General features: G+C 42.8%; 1 protein-coding gene across 2 annotated transcripts in view; it reads left to right on the forward strand.

Annotated features, from left to right (window-relative positions):
• Positions 1-268: 268 nt before the first annotated feature.
• Positions 269-23,595, forward strand: part of LOC140741312 (transcription factor CP2-like protein 1) — a 78,421-nt gene continuing 55,094 nt past the window's right edge. For both annotated transcript variants that reach the window (XM_073071386.1, XM_073071387.1), the window contains exons 1-4: positions 269-407; positions 11,501-11,652; positions 18,477-18,553; positions 20,417-20,522. In XM_073071386.1, coding sequence (XP_072927487.1) covers positions 322-407; positions 11,501-11,652; positions 18,477-18,553; positions 20,417-20,522 — 421 coding nt within the window. In that variant the 5' untranslated portion in view covers positions 269-321. The remainder of the gene's footprint in view (positions 408-11,500; positions 11,653-18,476; positions 18,554-20,416; positions 20,523-23,595) is intronic.

Below are 23,595 nucleotides of genomic sequence, written 5' to 3' on the forward strand. Positions count from 1 at the left end.
GAAATAAGGAAAAGCAAAGTCATGCCAGAATTTTATTTTTCAAGTTTGATTTAAACTATTGCAAGAATATTTTGGACTGTTTGCCAGGATTTCCCTGGGCGTGGATGGATCATTCATCTGAAGTGCCTGAGGGGTTGTGTGACTTGTATTTGCATGCAAATTGCTGCATAGAACTTTCCACCCACTCCCTCCCACTGAACCTGTCGTGAGGCAGGATATAAGGCTTGGGCTCAGGTTCTCAGCTTTCAGCTCCGGCTGACGACCTGCAGACACCTACTGGCCCCTGGAACTTTACCGCAGCAGAAAATACACAGAAGAACCATGTTATACTGGCACAACCAGGCTGAGCATTACTGGCCAGCTCAAACTGAACACTACCACCAATATGTCAATACCAGTGGAGGCAGGTGAGTAAGTGCATGTTGTATTCAGCATGATCTAATTTATTGATGTGATATTGAGAGTTCTCTTTTTAAAAGATAAATACACTTTGAGATTTGCATTATATGATTGTAAGTGTCTTCTTGCAATGTTAGACTAAGAAAGAGCCCTCTAGAGTGCCACAACACTTGTCCCAATTACAAACTACGAAGTTACAAGGTCCCACATCACAAGGTTCAAGAACAGTTATTATTACCCTACAACCATCAGGCTCCTGAGCCAGTGTGGATAACTTCATTCACCTCAACGCTGAAACTGACTTCATAACCTATAGCCTCACTTTCAATGACACTACAACTCATGTTCTCAGTATTATTTATTTATTATTGGCACAATTGGTCCTCTTTTGCCAATGGATGTTTGTCTGTCAGCCTTTATTATGTATAGTTTTTTTATAAACTCAGTTGTATTTCTTTATTTTTCTGTAAATACTGCTAGAAAATGAATCTCAAGGTATTATGTGGTGACATATATGTACTTTGACAATAAATTCACTTTGAACTTTGAATGTAGGAGATGCAGAAGGTGAGCTGCAGAGAGCAAGGTCTCACAGACCAATTACAGCACAGTACAGGCCTTTAGGCTGTCGATGTTGTGCTGACCTTTCAGCATACTCTAAAATCAATCTAACCCTTCCCTCCAACATAGCCCTCAATTTATCTATCATCGATGAGTCCACCTAAGAGTTTCTTAAAAGTTCCTAATGTATCTGCTTCTACCACCACTAGCAGGGTGTTCCACACACCCTCCACTCTGTGTAAAATACTTACCTCTGACATCCCCTACACTTCACTCCAGTCACCTTAAACGTATGCCCTCTCATATTAGCCATTTCCACCCTGGGAAAAAGGCTCTAGCTATCCATTCGATTAATGCCTCTTATCATCTTGTATATCTCTATCCTCCTTCATTCCAAAGAGAAAAGCCCTAGCTCGCTTAACCTGTACCCATAGGTTCTGCTTTCTCACCTGATTAAGGACAGGTGGTGTATGTTTGGGGGTTGGTTGAGGGGAAGCTCCCCGGCACTTTTTCAAAGTAATACCAGGATAGTATTTCACGTCTGCCTGAAAGAGCAGTTTGGCCTTTAGTTTAAAGAGTTATTCAAGCATAAAGCTATCTCAGTCCCATACCTGGCCATGTTTGCAGATGATGCAAAGATACATGGGGGGTGGGGGTGGGTAGGTAGTGTTGAGGAAGAAGGGAGTCTTCAGAAGGAACAGGACAGATTAGGAGAATGGGCAAAGAGGTGGCAGATGGAACACAGTGTCGGGAAGTGTGTAGTTATGCACTTTGGTAGAAGGAATAAAGGCATAGACTATACTTTAAACAGGGAGTAAAATTCAGAAATCAGAGGTGCAAAGGTTACAGAGTTAACCTGCAAGGTTAACTTACAGGTTGAGCCGGTGGTGAGGAAGACAAGTGCAATGTTAGCATTCATTTCGAGAGGACTAGAATATACAAGCAAGGAAGTGATGCTGAGACTTTAGAAGGCATCAGTCAAACTGCATTTGGAGTATTGTGAGCAGTTTTGGGACTCTTATATGAGAGGAGATGTTTTAAGACCATAGGACACAGAGAAAAATTAGGTCATTCAGCACACTGAGTCAACTCCACTGTTTAATCATGATGGATTTATTTTCCTTTTCAATCCCATTCTCCTGCCTTCTAACCCTTACTAATCAAGAACCCACCAACCTCCACTTTATACCCAATGGTTTGATCTTCACAACCATCTGTGGCGATGAATTCCACAGATTCATCACCCTCTGGCTAAAGAAATTCCTCCTCATATCTCTTCTAAATGGACATCCCTCTTTTCTGAGGCTGTGCCCTCTGGTCTTAGACCCCTCTTCATATCCATTCTATCTCGGCCTTTCAATATTCGATAGGTTTCAATGAGATTTCCACCCCCCCCCACCATCTTCTTCTAAACATCAGTGAATACAGGCCCAGAACCATCAAATGCTCCTCATATGTTAACTCTTTCATTCCAAGGATTATTCTTGCGAACATCTTCTGAACCCTCTCCAATGCTGGCACGTCCTTTCTTATACTATAAGGAGCCAAAAACTGCTCATAAATCTCCAGAGACAGAATACTGGCAATTCTGTCAGTATTTCAGTCACTGACCAATGCCTTATAAAGCCTCAGCACTATAAGGTGGATGGAGGAAAGTATGGGGATGTCAGAGATAGATTTTGAACAGAGAAAGTGGTTGAACATGTGTTGATAGTAGAACCAGATACAATAGGGGCATTTAAGAGACTCTTATATAGGCACATGCAGTAGATGAAAGAAATATGGATGGCTACATTGGAGGGATGCATTAAATTGAAGTTGGAGTAGATGAAATGGTTGGCACAACATGGTGGGTTGAATGACTTGTACTGTCCTGCAATGTTCAATGTTCTATGCATATACTCATCCCCTAGATCTTTCTAACAAGCAGAGCATGGACCTTAACATTTATTCCATTGTTGACCATGGATTTGTGCTATTATGTTTATCCAGTTGTCAGTCCAACAATTCACTGGGTGTAGAGGACTGATGAAGGGTCTCAGTCCAAAATGCCAGCGGTTTCTTCCCCTCCCCAGACCTACTTAGTTACATTTTTTGTGTTGGACTGTAAACACTTTCCCCTTCAGAAAGTAGCATCAGCTACAGCAAAAATTCATTAAGTAGTTCAAATATTTTGTGTCGTTGACAATGCACAGACCTGCCAATGGTTGCACAGCTCTGAAACTAGGAGGAGGAGATGCTTCTGAATTTACTGATTCCTAATTTATACCTATGGGTGCTAAGGCAATTTGAGTGAGATTCTGCTTATCTAAGGGCAATTCTGTCAGTATTTCAGTCACTAATGGTTTTCTAAGCAGTTCCTCTGTCTGGTATATAATGGATGTATACAGTACATGCAGTTATTTTAAATGGAATAATCCTTTCAAAAAAGAGAAACAGGTTAAAACTACCTAGATGCATGGAACATTCATGAACTCAGGCCACTAATGATAATTTCAAGTTATTTTCTGTTAGGAACTGCAGAGACTGGAGATTAAAGAAATTTATCAATGCGAGAAACAAAATGATTTGATCTGAGCACTAGAATTTATGAAATACTGGGGGAGCTTTGCATTGCCTGGAATCAGATGTTTAAACAAGGTTCTCGTTAATGTAAATGGGCTATTGATACCAGCTGAAAAGCAGTAGTGGCGTTATCCCTGGTGTAATATAAAATATTTTATGAGGCATTACTTAATAAGACAAACTTGTCACTGTTATGAGAGCTCCATCTTTTGCTTCTTCGCTGCTGCCACTGATAGCATAGAATCATAGTCATGAAGTTATAGAACAATACAGCACAGATACAGGCCCTTTAGCCCAACCAGTTCGTGCTGACCATGATACTCATCCAACTACTCCTTTTCTTGCATTCATCCCATATCCTTCCAAAACCCATCCCTCCATGTACTGTATCTATCCGAGTGATTCTTAAGTGATATTATTCTACCTGCCTCAGCCACTTCCTCTGGTAGCTCATTTCAGGTGCTCACCACCCTCTGCATGAAGATGTTGCTGACAGATCCTTTTAATTCCACCTGCTCTCACCTTAAATGTATACTTTCTATTTTTAGCTCCCCTTCCTTGGGAAAAAGACTGAGTATTCACCCTATGTACCACTCATGATTTTATTCAACTTCACTCCTAAATCTCCTAAGTCTTATCATACCCAACCTCTCTTTGTAACTCAGGGCTCAAGTCCTGACATCATCCTGGTAAACCTTCTCTGCACTCTTTCCAGTTTAATCTCATAAATCTTCCATCACCCTTGCTGGCCTTCTCTAGTCTGGTCCAGTATGACACCTACCCCACGGAAATGCTGTGGTCTTTCAGCTGGTCTGTAAAATAGCCTACAACAATTAGTTCAAGACAGTAATGGCACAACCTGTGTATAAATAAGGATTAATTGTCCAAAACTTTCCTAGTTCCACATTTCTTCTATGAAATAATCATCATCTTTTTAAACCCAACCTTGTCTTAATTACACAAAATCTCATTCCTGATAACTCTAGCCTGCCAATTGTACATCTTTCATACAACCATCAAGAGCAGCTACTTCAGAGTTAATTTCTCCTCTTAAACAATCTGCTGGAGGAGCTCAATTGGGTCAACGTTTACAGGGAGAAGGCAGGAGAATGGGATCGAGAGGGATAATAAATCAGCCATGAAGGAACGCAGACTCGAAGAGCCGAAAGGCCTAATTCTTCTCCTATGCTTTATGGTCCTTATAGTCTTATGGGTCGAGCAGTGTCTGTGGGTGGAAAGGACTGTTAATGTCTGAGGTTAAAATATTGCATCAGGACTTGAAACATCAGCAATTCCTGCTTCCCACGGATGCCACTCAACCCATTGAGTCCTCAGACAGATTACTTGTTGCTCCAGGTTTCAGCATTTGTAGGTCTCCTGTGAATGAATTTCTCTTCTCTTTGCTCTGTTGGGGCAGTACAGCAGCATAACAGTTGGCACAGTCACTTTACAGCGCCAGCAATCATTGATTGGCTCCTGCCGCTGCGTGTAAAGAGCTTGGACTTTCTCCTTGTGACCACGTGGATTTCCTCCGGATGCTTTGGTCTCCTCCCACATTCCAAAGATCTGTGGCTAGGATAGGGTTAGTGAGCTGTGGGCATGTTGTATGGGCACCAGAAGCAAGGTGACATGTGCAGGCTGCTCCCAGTACAATCCTTTTGTTGACACCAGATGAAGGATTTTACTGTGTGTTTCAACATACATGTGACAAATAAAGTTTATCAGCGTCCTGATGAACTTTTGTTCATTGGGATCTCTTCTGGGAAAGGTATGACCTGTACGAAAGGGATGGGCTACACCTGAACCCGAAGGGGAATCAATATTTTTGCAGGCAGGTTTGTTAGAGCTGTTCTGGAGGATTTAAGCTAAGTTGGCAGGTGGGTGGGAACCAGAGTGATAGGGTTGAGGATGGAGTAGTTGGTAGTGTGTAGTGAACCTGCTAGCAAGGAGAGTCAGATGATAGGATGACATTGCAGTCAACGGGATGAGATGCAATGTAAAAGGGGACAGAACTGAAAGGTTGATGAATACTGGACTGAAGGTGTTATACTTGAATGCACACAGTACATGGAATAAGGTAGATGAACTTGTAGCACAGTTACAGATTGGCATGTATGACGCTGTAGGCATCACTGAATCATGACTGGAAGAAGATTATAGCTGGGAGCTTAGCATCCAAGGATATGCATTGTATCAAAAGGACAGGCAGGTAGGCAGGGGGTGGGTTGCTCTGTTGGTAAAAAAAATGAAGTCAAATAATTAAAAAGAGGTGACATAGGATCAGAAGGTGTAGCATCATTGTGGGTAGAGTTAAGACACTGCAAGGGTTCAAAAGACCCTGATGGGAGTTATGTACAGACCTCCAAACAGTAGCAAAGATGTGGTCTACAAATTACAATCGGAGAAAGAAAATTCATTTCAAAAGGGCAATGTTACAATAGTCATGGGGGTTTTCAATATGCAGGTAGATTGGGAAAATTGCATTGGTGCTGGATCCCAAACAAGAAAACTTGTAGAATGCCTACATGATGGCTTTTTAGAGCAGCTCATGGTTGAGCCAATTAAGGGGTCAGCTATTCTGGATTTGATGTTGTGCAATGAACCGGAACTGATTAGAGGGCTTAAGGTACAGGAACCCTTAGGAGACAATGATCATAATATGATAGAATTCACCCTGTAATTTGTGAAGGAAAAACTAAAGTCAGATGTATCAGTATTATAGTGGAGTAAATGGAATTACAGAGGCACAAAAGAGGAGAAGGCCAAACTTGATTGGAAGGGAACACTAGTAGGGATGACGGTAGAGCAGCAATGGCAGGAGTTTCTGGGAGCAATTCAGAAGGTGCAGAATAGATACATCCCAAAGAAGAAGAAATATCCTAAAGGCAGGATGATGCAACCGCGGCTGACAAGAGAAGTCAAAGCCAACATAAAAGCCAGAGAGAGGCCATATAATGCAACAAAAATTAGTCAGAAGTTGGAGAGTTGGGAAGCTTTTAAAAACAAACAGAAGGCAACTAAAAATCTCATAAAGAAGGAAAAAAAAAAGAAAAAAAGAAGGTAAGCTAGCCAATAATATTAAAGAGGATACCAGAAGTTTTTTCAGATATATGAAGTGTAAAAGAGAGGTGAGAGTGGATGTCAGACCACTGGAAAATGATGCTGGAGAGGTTGTAATGTGGAATAAGAAAATAGTGGATGAACTGAATAAGTATTTTGCATCGGTCTTCACTGTGGAAGACACTAGCGGTATGCTGCAAGTTTGAGAGTGTCAGGGGGCAGAAGTGTGTGAAGTTGCCATTGTTAGGGAGAAGGTGCTTAGGAAACTGAAAGGTCTGAAGGCAGATAAATCACCTGGACCAGATGGTTCTGAAAAATGTGACTGAAGAGAATTTGGAGGCATTATTAATGACCTTTCAAGAATCATTAGATTCTGGAATGGTTCCTGAAGACAGGAAAATTGCAACTATCACTCCACTCTTCAAAAAGGGAGAGAGGCAGAAATTATGGGCCAGTCAGTGTGACCTCAGTGGCTAGGAAGATGTTGGAGTCGATTGTTAAGGATGTGGTTTCGGGGTACTTGGAGGCACATGATAAAACTGGCCAGTCAGCATGGTTTCCTCAAGGGAAAATCTTGCCTGACAAACCTGTTGGAATTCTTTGAAGAAGTAACAAACAGGATAGACAAAGAAGAATCAGTGGATGTTGTGTAATTGGATTTTCAGGAGGCCTTTGACAAGGTGCCATACATGAGGCTGCTCAACAAGATAAGAGTCCTTAATATTATAGGAAAGATTCTGGCATGGATAGAGCATTGGCTGATTGGCAGGAGGCAAAGAGTGAGAATAAAGGGAGCCTTTTGTGGCTGGCTGCCAGTGACTAGTGGTGTTCCACAGACATCTGTGTTGGGACCGCTTCTTTTTACATCATATGTCAATCATTTGGATGACAGAATTGATGGTGTTGTGGCAAAGTTTGTGGACGATATGAAGATAGCTGGAGAGAAAGGTAGTGTTGAGGAAGTAGAGAGGCTACAGAAGGACTTAGACAGATTAGGAGATGGGTAAAGAAGTGGCAGATGGAATACAGTGTCAGGAAGTGTATGGTCATCCACTTTGGTAGGAGAAGTAAATGGAGAGAAAATACAAAAATCTAAGGTGCAAAGGGATTTGGGAGTCCAAGTGCAGGATTCCCTATAGGGTAATTAGCAGCTTGAGTTGGTAGTGAGGAAGACAAATGTAATGTTAGCATTCATTTCAAGAGGACTAGAGTATAAAAGCAACGATGAGTCCCTTGTTTTGCCATGTACTACTTGTTCGCTTTTCCTGCACTCTCTCTAAGTTGTTAATTTAACATGCAAGGTGCCCTTTTCCTACTACCGTCAGGCAGGAGGCACTGAAGTCTGAAGTCTCACACCACTAGATTCAGGAACAGTTTATTTCCTATGACCATCAGGTTCTTGAACCAACCTACACAACCCGAACCCTGCCTCAGCAATAGAATACTGCAGACTGCCTCCTGTTTTGCAGTCTTTTTTCTCTCTTCAGTCATGTGTAATATATTTATTATTTATGTTTTTGTGCATCATCTGCTACAAGCAAGTTTTTCATTGTGGCTGCATCTCACTGTAATTGTGCATATGACAATAATTATGTCATCTCCTCCAGAACTGCCAGAATAATCAAAGACCTTTCTCACTTGGGACATTTTCTCTTCTCCCCCCTTCTATTGGACAGAAGGGAAGAACTTCTGAAAGCACGTACCACTCAGACAGCTTCTATTCTGCTGTTATAAGAATAACCCAGCTTTGTTTAGTTTTGTTTTAGTTTGCTTTAGTTTAGTTTAGTTTTTTTAAAATTTCAATTTGGGTTTTTTTTCCCATCTTTTTATTTTTTCCTATTTTGGGTATCAAGGGTTTGGGAGGTCAACTATATTGGTGCTAATTATATCTTTTTTTCATATGTTAATTACCAACAATGTTATTCCACTCCCTTTATACTACTATGATGATGATGATTATTATTATTATGTATTCACTTTTGAAAAACTTAATAAAAAGATTGAAGAAGAAAAGAAAGACTACTGAACAGACCTCGTCTGTGTGTTTTCACCCACAGAACTGTTGCTCACTGGGTGTTTTTTCTCTGAGTTTTGCATCATTCTCTGTAAGCTCTAGAAACTGTTGTGCATGAAAATCTTGGACAAGGTGCCCAAAACTGCTCGCAAAACTTCAAGTGTGGTCTGACGAACACCTTATAAAGCCTTGGCGTTGCATCCTTGCTTTTGTATTCTTGTCCTGTTGAAATGAATGCTAACATTGCATTTGCCTTCCTTACACTGACTCAAACTGCAAGTTACCCTTTAGGGAATCCTGCATGAGGTCTCCCAAGTCCCTTTGCACCTTTGATTTTTGAATTTCCTCCCTATTTAGAAAACAGTCCACACCTTTATTCCATCTGCCAAAGCACATGACCATGCTTGTCCCTACACTATATTCCATCTGTCACTTCTTTGTCTATTCCCCAATTTGTCTAAGTCCTTCAGCGGTCACACTGCTTCCTCAACACTACCTCGCCCTCCACCTATCTTCATATCGTCCCCAGACTTGGCCACAAAGCCATCAATTACTTCATTAAATCATTAATGTACTATACAACATGAAAAGAAGCAGTCTCACTAGTCACTGGCAGCCAACCAGAAAAGATCCCTTTATTCCAACTCTTTGTCTCCTGCCAGTTAGCTATTCTTCTATCCATGCTTGCAATACCATGGGCTCTTATCTTGTTAAGCAGCCTCATGTGCAGCACCTTGTCAAAGGCCTTCTGAAAATCCAAATAAACAACATCCACTGACTCTCCTTTGTCTATCTTGCTTGTTATTTCCTCAAAGAATTCCAACAGATTTGTCAGGCAGGATTTCCCCTGTAGAAAACCATGCTGACTTTGGCCTGTTTTATCATATTCCTCTGAGTACCCCAAAACCTCATCCTTAATAATTGGCTCCAGCATCTTCCCAACCACTGAAGTCATTGGCCTATAATGTCCTTTCTTCTGTCTATCTCCCTTCTTAAAGAGTGGAGTGTTATTTGCAAATTTCCTGTCCTCTGGAACAATTCCAGAATCTAGTGATTATTGAAAGAATGTTTCTTCAGCTACCTTTTTCAGAATCCTGGGTTGCAGTCCATCTGGTGCCGGTGACTTATCTGCCTTCAGACTTTTCAGCTTCCCAAGCACCTTCTCCTTAGTGTTAGCAACAACTCTCAATTCTGCCTGCTGACACTCTTGAATTTCTAGCATACTACTAGTGTCTTCCACAGTGAAGACTGATGCAAAATACTTATTAAGTTCGTCCGCCAATTTTTTGACCCCTGTTACTACCTCTACAGCGCTGTCTTCCAGCGGTCCGATATCCACTCTCGTCTCTTCTTTTACTCTTGATACATCTACAAAAACTTTTCATGTCCTCTTTTATATTACTGGCTAGATATTTCATCTTTTCTTTTGTGTGGCTTTTTTGTTGCCTTTTGTTGTTTTTTAAAAGCTTCCCAATCCTCTACCTTCCCTGTCAACCTACCTTTGCTACATTATATGCCCTCTGTTTTGTTTTTATGCTGTCTTTAACTTCCCTTGAGAGCCACACTTGCCTCATTTTCCCTTTAGAATGCTTTTTCACCTTTGGGATGTGTCTTCTGCACCTTCCAAAATTGCTCCCAGAAACACCAGCCATTGCTGTTCTGTCATAATCCCTGCTAGTGTCCCCTTCCAATCAACCGTAAACTCACTAATCAAAGGTAGTTGATACACAACACCCAATCCAGAACTTCCATTACTCCAGTGAGCTCAACCACAAGCTGCTCTAGAAAGCAATTTTGTAGGCATTCTATAAATACCCTCTCTTGGGATCCAGTACCACCTAATTTTCCCAATCTACCTGCATATTGAAATCCCCCATAATTACTGCAACATTACCCTTTTCTATCTCCATTGTAATTTGAAGACTACACCCCTCTATCCATGACTCCCCCACCATGGGAAACATCCTTTCCATATCTAGTCTGTCTAGGCTTTTCAACATTCAAAAGGTTTCAATGAGATTCCTCCCCCCCGCCCCCGTCCTTTGAAATTCCTCGTATGATAACCCTTTCATTCCCAGAATCATCCTTGTGAAACTTCTCCAATGCCAGCACGTCTTTTCTAAAATGATGAGCCCAAACTGTTCACGATACTCAAGGTGAGCCCTCACCAGTGCCGTATAAAGCCTCAGCATCACATCCCTGCTCTTGTATTCTAGATCTCTTGAAATGAATGCTAACATGGCATTTGCCTTCCTCACCACTGACTCTACCTGCAAGTTAACCTTTAGGGTGTTCTGCACCAGGACTCCAAAGTCCCTTTGCATCTCAGATTTTTGGATTTTCTCCACGTTTAGAAAATAGTCTGCACATTTATCTCTACTACCAAAGTGCATGACCATGCATTTTCCAACATTGTGTTTCATTTGCCACTTTCTGGCCCATTCCCCTAATCTGTTTAAGTCCTTCTACAGCCCACCTGTTTCCTCAACACTACCTGCTCTCCACCATTCTTTATATCATCTGCAAACTTGGCAACAAAGCCATCTATTCCATCATCTAAATCATTTATATCCAAATTAAGTCCCTTTCCTCCCTCCCACCTACATGTATACACAGTCCTTTAACAAGTCTCCACCTTCATAAATTTATAAATATTTTTATATTCATAAATAGAAAGCAATAGGCAGATCTTTATCTGTACATTCATTTTGCCATCAAACCAATATGTAGTCTACTTTTACAAAGCAACAATGCTATTCATGATTTCTTCTTAAATGATACACCCAGGAAGTGTTTGCAAGGCTGTCACACAAGGATGCTGCATCCAAAATCTCACTCGAGTGATGTAACTGAAGGTTTTCCTCTGCCCTGCAACATAAAGGTCGGGTTGTCTTCTTTCAGGGACTTGCTGCCACTACCTCTTTTCAAGGAAGAGGAGACCATGCTCTCTTCTGACCACGAGGTCACTGCTGTCAACTTCCAGTACATTTTGAGTGCCGCCACCTCACCTGTCGCGAAGCTGCACGAGGAGACGCTCACCTACCTCAATCAAGGTACAGTGGGGTGCAAAGAGGATGTATGAACCAAGACAGGAGATCAACTCCTACACGGGCATCCACAGAAAATGCTGCACTGCAGCCCCTCAATAAAGGGTAACACACACAAAATGCTGGAGGAACTCAGCAGGTCAGGCAGCATCTACGGAAATGAATAGAGTTGATGTTTCCTGAGACCAGCATTTTTGTGTGTGCTACTCTGGATTTCCAGCATCTGCAGAATCTCTTGCGTTTATGATTTGCTACCGCTAAGATTATCCTTCCGCCAGCTGTCTTTCTATTTATTCCGTGGGGGTGCCATGGTAACATAGCAGTCAGCACGATGCTGTTGCAGCTCGGGATGTTCCGGAGTTCAAAGTTCATTTCTGGCGCTATCTGTAAGGAGTGCTTACATTCTCCCCATGATAGTAGTTGATCAGCCATGATCTCAAAATGGCGGTGCAGGCTCGAAGGGCCAAATGGTCTACTTCTGCACCTATTGTCTATTGTCTATTGTCTATTGACTGTGTGCTTTTCCTCCGGGTGCTCCGGTTTCCTCCCACAGTCCAGTGACGTACCAGTTAGTGGTTTAATTGTTCATTGTAAATAGTCTGTGATTAAGCTAGTGGTAAGACCATAAGACATAAGAGCAGAATTATACCATCTGGCCCATCGAGTCTGCTCTGCCATTTAATCATGGCTGATCTTTTTTTTTAATCTCCTCCTCAACCCCAGTTCCCGTCTTTCTCCCCTAACCTTTGATGCCATGTCCAATCAAGAACTTATCAATCTCTGCCTTAAATACACCCAACGACCTGACCTCCACAGCTGCATGTGGCAACAAATTCCACAAATTCACCACCCACTGGCTAAAGAAATTCCTCCTCATCTCTGTTTTGAAAGGGCGCCCCTCTATCCCGAGGCTGTGCCCTCTTGTCCTAGACTTTCCCACCATGGGAAACATCCTTTCGAAAGGTTTCAGTGAGATCCCCCTTATCCTTCTGAATTCCAGCGAGTACAGGCCCAGAGCCATCAAACGTTCCTCGTATGATAACCTTTTGTTGCTGGAATCATCCTTGTAAACCTCCTCTGGACCCTCTCCAATGCCAGCACATCTTTTCTAAGATGAGGGGCCCAGAACTGTTCTCAATACTCAAGGTGAGGCCTCACCAGTGCCTTATAAAGCCTCAGCATCACATCCTTGTTCTTGTATTCCAGACCTCTTGAAATGAATGCCAACATGGCATTTGCCTTCCTCACCACCGACTCAACCTGCAAGTTAACCTTTAGGGTGTTCTGCACAAGGACTCCCAAGTCCCTCTGCATCTCAGATTCCTGGATTTTCTCCCCATTTAGAAAATAGTGTGCACATTTATTTCTATTACCAAAGTGCATGACCATGCATTTTCATTTCATTTGCCACTTTCTTGCCCATTCTTCTGCATCCTACCTGTTTTCTCAACACTACCTGCCCCACCACCAATCTTTGTATCATCTGCAAACTTGGCAACAAAGCCATCTATTCCACCATCTAAATCATTGATATACAGCGGAAAAAGAAGTGGTCCCAACACCGACCCCTGCAGAACATCACTAGTCACTGGCAGCCAACCAGAAAAGGATCCTTTTATTCCCACTCGCTGCCTCCTGCCAAACAGCCAATGCTCTAACCATGTTAGTAACATTCCTGTAATACCATGGGCTCTTAACTTGGTAAGCAGCCTCATGTGTGGCACCTTGTCAAAGGCCTTCTGAAAGTCCAAATATACAACATCCACTGCATCCCCTTTATCTATCCTACTTGTAATCTCCTCAAAGAATTCCAACAGGTTCGTCAGACAGGATTTTCCCTGAAGGAAACCATGCTGACTTTGTCCATCTTGTCCTGAATCACCAAGTACTCCATCAACTCATCCTTAACAATTGACTTGAACTTCTTCCCAACCACTGAGGACAGGCTAACTGGTCTATAATTTATACATACAAACAAGCTGGATGAACTCAGCAGGTCGGGCAACATCCGTTGAAAGGAGCAGTCAACGTTTTGGGCCGAGACCCTTCGACGGGACTGAAGAAGGAGGGGGCAGGGGCCCCATAAAGAAGGTGGGGGGAGGGGGAAGGTGCAGGTGAAAAACCAATCAGAGGAAAGATCAAGAGGTGGGGCAGGGGAAGCAGGGAGGGAATAGGCCGGAGAGGTGTAGAAGGAATATAAGGGGAAAGCACTATGGGTAGTAGAAGAAGGCAGAATCATGAGAGAGGTGATAGGCAGCTAGAAGAGGAGGCAGAGTGAAAGTGTGATAGGGGAAGGGAGAGGGAGGGAATTACTGGAAGTTGGAGAATTTGATGTTCATACCAAGGGGCTGGAGACTACCCAGACGGTATATGAGGTGTTGCTCCTCCAACCTGAGTTTGTCCTCATCATGGCAGTAGAGGAGGCCATGTATGGACATATCCAAATGGGAATGTGAAGCACAGTTGAAGTGGGTGGCAACTGGGAGATCCTGTCTGTTGTGGCGGACGGAGCGTAGGTGCTCAATGAAGCGGTCCCCCAATCTATGTCGGGTCTCGCCGATGTAGAGGAGGCCGCACCGGGAGCACCGGATGCAGCCTTCCTCCTTTCTTAAAGACTGGAGTGACATTTGCAATTTTCCAGTCCTCTGGCACCATGCCAGAGTCCAATGATTTTTGAAAGGTCATTTCTAATGCCACTACAATCTCTAATGCTACCTCTTTCAGAACCCTAGGGTGCAGTTCATCTGGTCCACGTGACTTAGGTACCTTTAGGTCTTTCAGCTTTTTGAGCATCTTCTCTCTTGTAACAGTAACTGCACCCACTTCTCTTCCTTCACACACTACAACATCAGGCACACTGCTAATGTCTTCCACAGTGAAGACTGATGCAAAATACTCATTTAGTTCATCTGCCATCTCCTTGCCCCCCGTTATTATTTCTCCTGCCTTGTTTTCTAGCAGTCCTACATCCACTCTCATTTCTCTTTTATTTTTAACATATTTGAAAAAACTTTTACTATCCACTGTGATATTATTTGCTAGCTTGCTTTCATATTTCATTTTTTCCCTTCTAATGATTTTTAGTTGCTCTCTGTAGGTTTCTAAAAGCCTCCCAATCCTCTATCTTCACACTAATGTTTGCTTTGTTGTATGCCCTTTCTTTTGCTTTTGCAATAGCTTTGACTTCCCTTGTCAGCCACGGTTGTGCTATTTTACTATTTGAATATTTCTTCATTTTTGGAATACACATGTCCTGCACCTTCTTCATTTCCCCCAGAAACGCACACCATTGCTGCTCTGCTGTCATCCCTGCCACCAGCTCTTTCCGACTTACTTTGGCCAACTCCTCTCTCAAACCACTGTAATTTCCCTTACTCCACTGAAATACTGCTACATCAGATTTTACTTTCTCCCTATCAAATTTTGAGTTGAACTCAATCATATTGTTATCACTGGTTCCTAAGAGTTCTTTTATTTTAAGCTCCCTAAATGCCTCCGGTTCATTACATAACACCCAATCCAGTATAGCTGATCCTCCCGTAGGCTCAATGACAAACTGCTCTAAAAAGCCATCTCTTAGGCATTCAACAAACTCTCTCTCTTGAGATCCATTACCAACCTGATTTTCCACAATGGACCCGCATGTTAAAATCTCCCATGACTACCATAACGTTGCCCTTTTGACTCGCCTTTTCTGTTTCCTGTTGTAACCTGTGATCCACCTCCCAGCCACTGTTGGGAGGCCTGTATATAAATAACATCAACGTCCTTTTACCCTTGTAGTTTCTTCACTCAACCCACAAGGATTCAACATCTTCCGATCCTATGTCACATCTTTCTACTGATTTGATGCCATTCTTAACCAATAGAGCCACACCTCCCCCTCTGCCTACCTTTCTATCCCTCCGATATAATCTGTAACCTTGGACATTCAGCTCCCAACTACAATCATCCTTCAGTCATGATTCAGTGATGGCCACAACATCATACTGACAATCTGTAATATTGCAAAAAGATCATCCACCTTATTTCTTATACTACACGCATTTGGATACAAACCCCTGAGCACTGTATTTGCTAGCCTTTCTGACTCTGAATCCCTAGTGATTTGATACTTACCCCATTGGCTGCAACTAAGTCCCAACACCTCCCTGCCCTTCCTGACAGTCTGACTGAACGCTATTTTTACTTTTTTACCATCTGTCCTATCCTGAGTCCCTTCACTCAGGTTCCCACCCCCCTGCCAAGTTGGTTTAAACCCTCCCCAACAGCTCTAACAAACCTGCCTGCAAGGTTGGTCCCCCTTGGGTTCAGGTGCAACCTGTCACTTTTGAACAAGCCATATCTGCCCCAGAAAAGATCCCAATTATCCAAGAGCCTGAAGCCCTGCCCCTTGCACCAGCTTCTCAGCCACGCATTTATCTGCCAGATCATCTTATTTTTACCCTCACTGGCACGTGGTAAAGGTAGCAATCCAGAAATTACTATCCGGAAGATCCTGCTTCTCAGCTTTCTAGCAACACACACAAAATGCTGGTGGAACGCAGCAGGCCGGGCAGCATCTATAGGGAGAAGTACAGTCGACGTTTTGGGCCGAAATGTCAACTGTACTTCTCCCTATAGATGCTGCCTGGCCTGCTGTGTTCCACCAGCATTTTGCATGTGTTGCTTGAATTTCCAGCATCTGCAGATTTCGTCGTCTCAACTTTCTACTTAGCTCTCTAAATTCTCTTTTCAGGACCTCTTTTTTAGGTTAAATTGGTGAGTTGCTGGGCAGTACAGATCGCCGGGCCAGAAGAGCCTGTTCTATGCTATAATCTCTTAAATAAATAAAAAAATATTGATTCGTGGGATGTGAGCATCACTAGCAATGTCTAAGTTCCCTTGCACTTGGCAGCTGGTGCAGAGTCAGCCCAGGCAAAGATGACCGGCTTTCTCTCCTGTCAAACATCTTCTGTATTTTGCTATCCTTTAGTTTCATGGTTACAATTGCTGCGATGAGTATTTAATTAGTTAAACTTCACTTGAGTTAATTTTGGGGGGTGGGGTGTAGCGCTGCAGATGGGAATCGAACTTGGGCCATTGGAGCTCTGAGACAGCAGCACTGCCCGCTGCATTTCTGTGCCACCGCAGGATTCCTTCGTTTTTTTAACATCTGCAAAATCCCCTGCTTTGAAAGGCTCCACACCCTCAGAGAGAAGAATTTCTTTCTTCTGTCCTGGGCAGCCTATCATTATTCTGACCCCTGGTATAGTATTCCTCAGCCAGGAGAAACATATTCTGAACTGAGCCCTCAAAGAATGTTGTATGTTTTAATGGGGATGCTTGTCAATTTACTGAATGCTCAAGAAAAGAGTCCAAGTCTACTCAATGGTGGCCATTTGGTGAAGAATGTCTGTGCCTTTAAAAGAGTCTGCCCATACAACAAATGCATCATCCCCAGGACCAGTTTAATTACTGCTATTGTCCTAATTCTTTATTAAGTATGCATCTTCATTCATCACACTTTTTCTGGTAAATAATCACTGCAATCAATAAGTCCTTTCAGAGTCGAGCTTTTGAACTGCCTGTGTGAACTGGTATGTCTGTGGTGTGAGCTGAAATCTCGAAGGTGCAGTGTGGCATGTACGGGTGGCAGGGCCCGGGCACGGGGGTGGGGAATGAGCCAATATTTCGCTAGTGCAGGAGTGGGCTTGGAGGCAATGCTATGCGGGGGAACCGAGGCGAGGTGAGCAGAGGCAAGTCGGAGTCAAGGCGGAGCCCGGGCACGAGAGTGAATGAAGACCCAAAGTTTGTTCAATTTAAGTGCCAGACCAAATTGGAAAGGTCAGGAACGGGCTGAATCGAGGTGGCAGGGCCCGTGCACTGAACTAAGACTGTGCTACTGGATCGGCTGCTGGATTCCTGGCTGTGGATGCACTTTCATGGACTTCAGTTCTGAAGGCTATTAGCTTATTTTTATTGTTTGCACCATTTGTTTCTTTTTCTCTCTGCACTTTGGGTGTTTGATGATCTTTTTTTAAAGGGTTCTATTTGGGTTTCTTTGTTTTGTGGCTGCCTGTGAGGAGACAAATCTCAAGATTGTATATATACTTTGATAATAAATGGACTTTGAACCTTGAACTTCAATCCAGTAGTAAATTGGTGGAGATTTAAGGAGGAGTGCAGAGGACCTCTAAACTCCAAAGGACTAGAGTATAAAAACAAGGATGTAATGTTAAGGCTTTATAAGTTATTGGTCAGACTACATTTGGAGTATTGTGAGAAGCTTTGGGCCCCTTATCAAAGAAAGGATGTGTTGGCATTGGAGAGGGTCCTGAGGAGGTTTACCAACATGATCCCAGGAATGAAAGGGGTAATGTATGAGGAATATTTGACGGCTCTGAGCCTTTACACTCTGGATTTTAGACAAATGAGGGGGTATCTCATTGAAACCAACTGAATATTAGAAGGCCTAGATAGAGAGGACATAGGAGGATATTTGCAATAGTGCAAGAGCCCAGGACCAGGGGGCACAGCCTCAGAAAAGAAGGATGTCCCTTTAGAATAGAGACTAAGAAGAACTTATTCAGCTAGATGGTGGTGAATCTGTGGAATACATTGTCACAGATGGCTGTGGAGGCCAAGTCATTGGGTATGTTTAAAGCGGAGGTAGGGTGTTAAAGGTTACAGGGAGAAGGCAGGAGAATGAAGTTAAAAAGGAAAACAAATCAGCAATGATAGAATGGCAAAGAAGACTCAATGGACTAATTCTGCTCCAATGTCATATGGTCTTATGGTTTTAAATTGCTCAGTCTAAACACCTCATCCATTGGCTGTTTCCTCTTCAGGTCAATCATATGAGATCCGGATGCTGTGTAATCAGAATATAAGGGGACTCCTGGAGTTCAGTGGGAAGCTGCTGAAGGTGAGTCCCACACAGAGGTGGGAGGAAAGAATGACAGCAGGATTACACTGGGATTAAAGTCAGATGCTGATGGTCAACACGGACTCAGTGGGCTGAATGGCCTGTTTCCATGTTATTTTCCCATCGAATCTGCTCCACCATTTGATCATGGCTGATTTTTTACTCCTTTCAACCCCATTCTCCTGCCTTCTCCCTGTAACTTTTGACACGCTTATTAATCAAGAAACTATGAAGTTTCGCTTTAAATATACCCATGGATTAGCCTCAACAGCTGCCTGTGGCAGTGTGGGTTTGGTAGTCTCCAGAAAGATGTGAGCTTGATATTGAGAAACAGCCCCTTAGCTAGGAAAATAGCTGTGATGACTTAATACGTTCCAACAACTTCCAACAGCTGGGGTTCTACACCACACACATAAAAGTGGCCACTGATTCTATAATTCTGCCACCATGGAAGTCAAAATATACAACAGTAGTCAAATTATATTATTATATAAAGCAATCTGTCCATTAACCTGTACAGAAATTAGGAACAGACACAAATACCAGATCACCAAAGAAGGATCTCAGGTTCATTTATTGAGTTCATGTGCAAGTTCAAGTTCATTGTCATCCGTCTGAATAACTAAAAGAAACAATGTCCCTCAGGACCACAGTGCACCCAAAAAACATATATCACACACAGCACATAAACCAAAATATTACCAGAAATAAGTTAATAAAATATAATTCAAAGTGCATGTAGCGCACAGCACAGGTAAATAGTAAACAGTAAACAGCTCACTGTCCCAGTGACGAGACTTCAGTGGCGGCAGGGTTTTAATTAGTCTCACAACCTGTGGGAAGAAGCTGTTACCCAGTCTGATATCACGTGCACATCAAAACATACAGCAAATCCCATCATTTGGGTTACAACCGACACAGTCTAATGATGTGCTGGGGAGGCCTCAAGTATCACCACACATTCCAGTGCCCACATCGTTCAGCAGAACAGCAACAGAAAGACAAGCTGTTTTCCCACACTCCCTGCCACCCACCCATCACACACACACACAGACAGGCTGCCTCCACACCTCCGACCACCAGTGCTTGGCCCCAGCCTCTTGGACTCATCGAGGTCCTTTCATTCAGAGCTCTTGCATTCATCTCGAAAGGATGATAGCTCACAGTCGAGATGTTGGTGCTGGTGCCTTGGCAGCGGAGCCGTTAGCACAATGCGTTACAACACCAGCCATGAGATCCGGGTTCATTCCTGCTGCTGTCTGTGAGGAATTCGTACGTTTTCTTCGTAACCACATAGGTTTCTTCCGAGTGCTCTGAGTTCCTCCCACATTCCAAAGAGTTGGAACTCCTCAGACTGTGCTGGTCATTGACGTGAAAACAACACGTCCCACTGTGTGTTTCAATGTACACATAACAAATAGATCTAATTTTGATCTGTAAACCAATTAGCCTTAGGAAAGAAATTCACCAAGAGGTTTAGGAAGGAAATTCTAGAGCATAAATTCTAGAGTTATAGAGCATAACAGCACAGAAACAGGTCTATCAGTCCGTCTAGTTCATGTTGAACTGTTATTCTGCCTAGTCCCACAACCCATACCTGCATTATAACCTTCTATACTGCTCTCTTCCACGTACTTATCCAAACTTTTCTTGAACGTTGCAATCAACCTGCCTCCAACACTTCTGCTGGCAGCTCTTGCACCAAGCTCTGAGTGAAGAGGTCTCACCACAGGTTCATGTTAAATATTTCACCTTTCACCCTTAACCTATGACTTCTAATTCTAGTCTTGCCCAACCTCAGGAGAAAAGGCCTTGTTCTGACTTCCTCTCTCCCGCCGCCACCTCTTCCCTTTGGTTTTGCAGAGTACAGTTCGGGTGGTCTTCCATGACAGACGGCTCCAGTACAGTGAACACCAACAGCTCCAGGGGTGGAAATGGAACAGACCAGGAGACCGGTTGCTTGATATTGGTAGGTCCTGCCCGCAGACGTCAATCTCCTGTTTGTGCTGAGGGCTTTTGGATTTCTGTTCTTCACTGTGGGTGAAGGGCAGTATGGTGGCGAAACTATTAGCATTTCATTGTATGTTTTGATGTTTCAATGTACATGTGACAAATAAAATTAATTTTAATCTCTCATGGGAGGTCCTACTGAGGTAGGGTGGCCCATTAATATTGTGGATTCTAGAGCTGCACTTTAAATCTTGGTTTGCTATTATCAATCATTCCTCAAACATCTTTGGGACATTGAACTCTCCTAAAACAGTTATTTCCTGAAAATAGTGACATGGGTAGACAGGATGGCGAAGAAGGCATGTAGCACACTTGTCTTCATCATTCGAGGTATGGAATACAAGAGTTGGTACATCATGTCACAGTTGTACAAGACCACAGTGGTATGCTGTTCTGTATAGGAAGGATGTGATTAAGTTGGAGAGGATGTAGAAAACATTTGCAAGGATGTTGCTGGGGATGGAGGGCTTACGGTATGAGAAGAGATGGGATCAGCTGAAACAGTTTTCCCTGGAGCGAAGGAGGCCGAGCGGTGACCTAAAAGCGGTTTGTAAAATCATGAGGGGCATTGATAAGGTGGATGGTCACAGTTTGTTTCCCAGGGTAGGAGAATCTAAAACTAATCGAAAACTAGAGGCCACAAGTTCAAAGTGAGACACAAAATATTTAAGGTTGTGGGGCTAAGGGGCTGGTTTATCACTCAGCTGGTGGTGAGTAGATGGAATAAAGCACCAAAGGAAGTGATAGAGTTGGGTTCAATTACAATGCTTAAAAGCTACTTGGACAGGTCCATGGATCGGAAACAATTTGAGAGATGTGAGCCAAATGCGGGTAAATGGGATTAGCTCGTGGTTAGCATGGGCAAGATGGGCCAAAGGGTCTACTTCCACACTGTATAGCTTTGTGACTTGATCACTCAATCGAAGGGCTAATTCCACATTCCCACACTCCCAGTGAACTTGCCTGATTGTGAACATGAAGCACTAGTCTTTGTAAAACGTAACTGGGCTTTCCCTCATTGCCTCATTGCCTCAAAAGTGAGGTTGCTTAAAGCTGTGATAGGCAGCATAAGACCATAAGAAACAAGAGCAGGGGTCAGCCATCTGGCCCATAGAGCCTGCTCCACCATTCAATAAAATCATAGTTTAGTTGGCTATGGACTCAGCTCTACCTACCTTTCTTTTCCCCATAACCCCTTGATTCCCCAGCTACCTAACTGTGTCTTATGCACATGGTGTAGAATGGGTCTGCTTCTGTGCTATACAGCCACCCCTCCCACCAGGACATGCCCTCTTCTCATTACTACCATCAAAGAGGAGGTCCAGAAGCCAGAAAACACATATTCAACCTTTTAGGAATTGCTTCTTCCCCTCCACTATCTGATTTCTGAATGGATAATGAATCCTGAATGCTATCTCACTCTTTTTTGCTCTCTTTTTGGCACAATTTAATTTTTATATTGTATCTATTTCTTATTATAATTTATAATATATTTCATGTCTTATACTGTACTACTGCTACAAAACAACAAATTTCACAAATACACTCTTCTTGGTTTTCCAGCCGGGTACAAGTATCGATTTTAACTGACGTTTCGATGACAAACTCTGCATCTTCATCAGGGATGATGCCTGGGCGTGTATAAGTACCGCTGGACTAGACATGCCCAGGCAACATCTCTGATGAAGATGGCAGAGTTTGATCAGTTAAAATAGATACCTGTACCCAGCTGGAAGCCAGAAAAGAGTTTATTCAATAAATTTCACGATATACAATATGCCAATGATAATAAATCTGATTCTGATTCTATGACTCTACGTGAGACTAGAATCTTAACTCTAGACAAAAAGTGTGAAAGGAGAACTGGCCACATTAAGTGCAGCAAGTGATTAGGAGGGAAAGTGATATGTTAATTTTTATTACCTCAGGGTTCAATTATAGGAGTATGAAGGTCTTATTATAGACGTTGAGATGGCACCCAAATATTATGCAGTTCTGGTATCTATTCCTTAAAAAAAGATCTACCAAGAAGGGAGCAAAACAAAGATCCACTAATGGAACCAGTCATACAGCTTTTGCTGCTTGAAGAGAGATTGTGTAGATTGGAAGTATATTCTGTAGAGTTTAGAAGAATGAGAGATCTAATTGAAACATAATAATTCTTAAAGGACTTGAAAGGCCAGAGACCGTCAGGAAGAATAGGCATTGGATAGGGCATAAATGCAGTCAGTTGGATGGGTTGAAATGTGACTATTTTAATGCGAGAAGTATTAGGAACAAAGGGGCGACCTTAGAACATGGGACACTACATGGAACTATGATGTTGTGGCCATAACAGAGACTTAGCTATCAGAAGGGCAGGTGTTGACTGCTGGATGTTCCCAGGGTTTAAAGGGATAGGGAGGGAGATAACAGAGGTGGGGGAGTGCTATTTCTAATCAGGGATTGTATCACAGCTGCGGAGAGGGAGGACTTCATGGAGGGATTGTCTACTGAGTGTCTACAGTGCAGGGTAAGTCAGAAGCAGGAAAGGTGCAATCACACTATTGGGGCTATTCCCCCAATAACAACAAAGAGATCATCAAGCAGATCAGTAGGCATATTTTGAAAAGATACAAAAATAACAGGGTTGTTATCATGAGTGACTTTAACTTTCCTAATATTGATTGACTCCTCCTTAGTACAAGATGCTTAGATGGGCCGGAGTTGTTAGGTGTGTCCAAGAAGGATTCCTAACTGGGGGGGGGGGGGGCATTCTGGATCTAGTACTAGGCATTGAACCTGGTCACATGACAGAGAGGCTCCTTGATGAACATGAAGTCAGCATAGAACAGGATAGTGTGCTGGAACATGTCAAGGTTAAGGATGAGGATGTGCTAAACTTTTGAAAAACATTAGGATAGATAAGTCCACAAGATAGGTAGGATAGATAGGATATACCCCAGGATTCTTTGGCATCGAGGGAAGAGATTGCCACATCAGTGGTGATGATCTTTGCATCCTCACTGGGCACAGGAGTGATACCAGAAAAT

The sequence above is a fragment of the Hemitrygon akajei genome, chromosome 18 (genome assembly GCF_048418815.1).
Source record: "Hemitrygon akajei chromosome 18, sHemAka1.3, whole genome shotgun sequence".
NCBI classification, from domain to species: Eukaryota; Metazoa; Chordata; class Chondrichthyes; order Myliobatiformes; family Dasyatidae; genus Hemitrygon; species Hemitrygon akajei.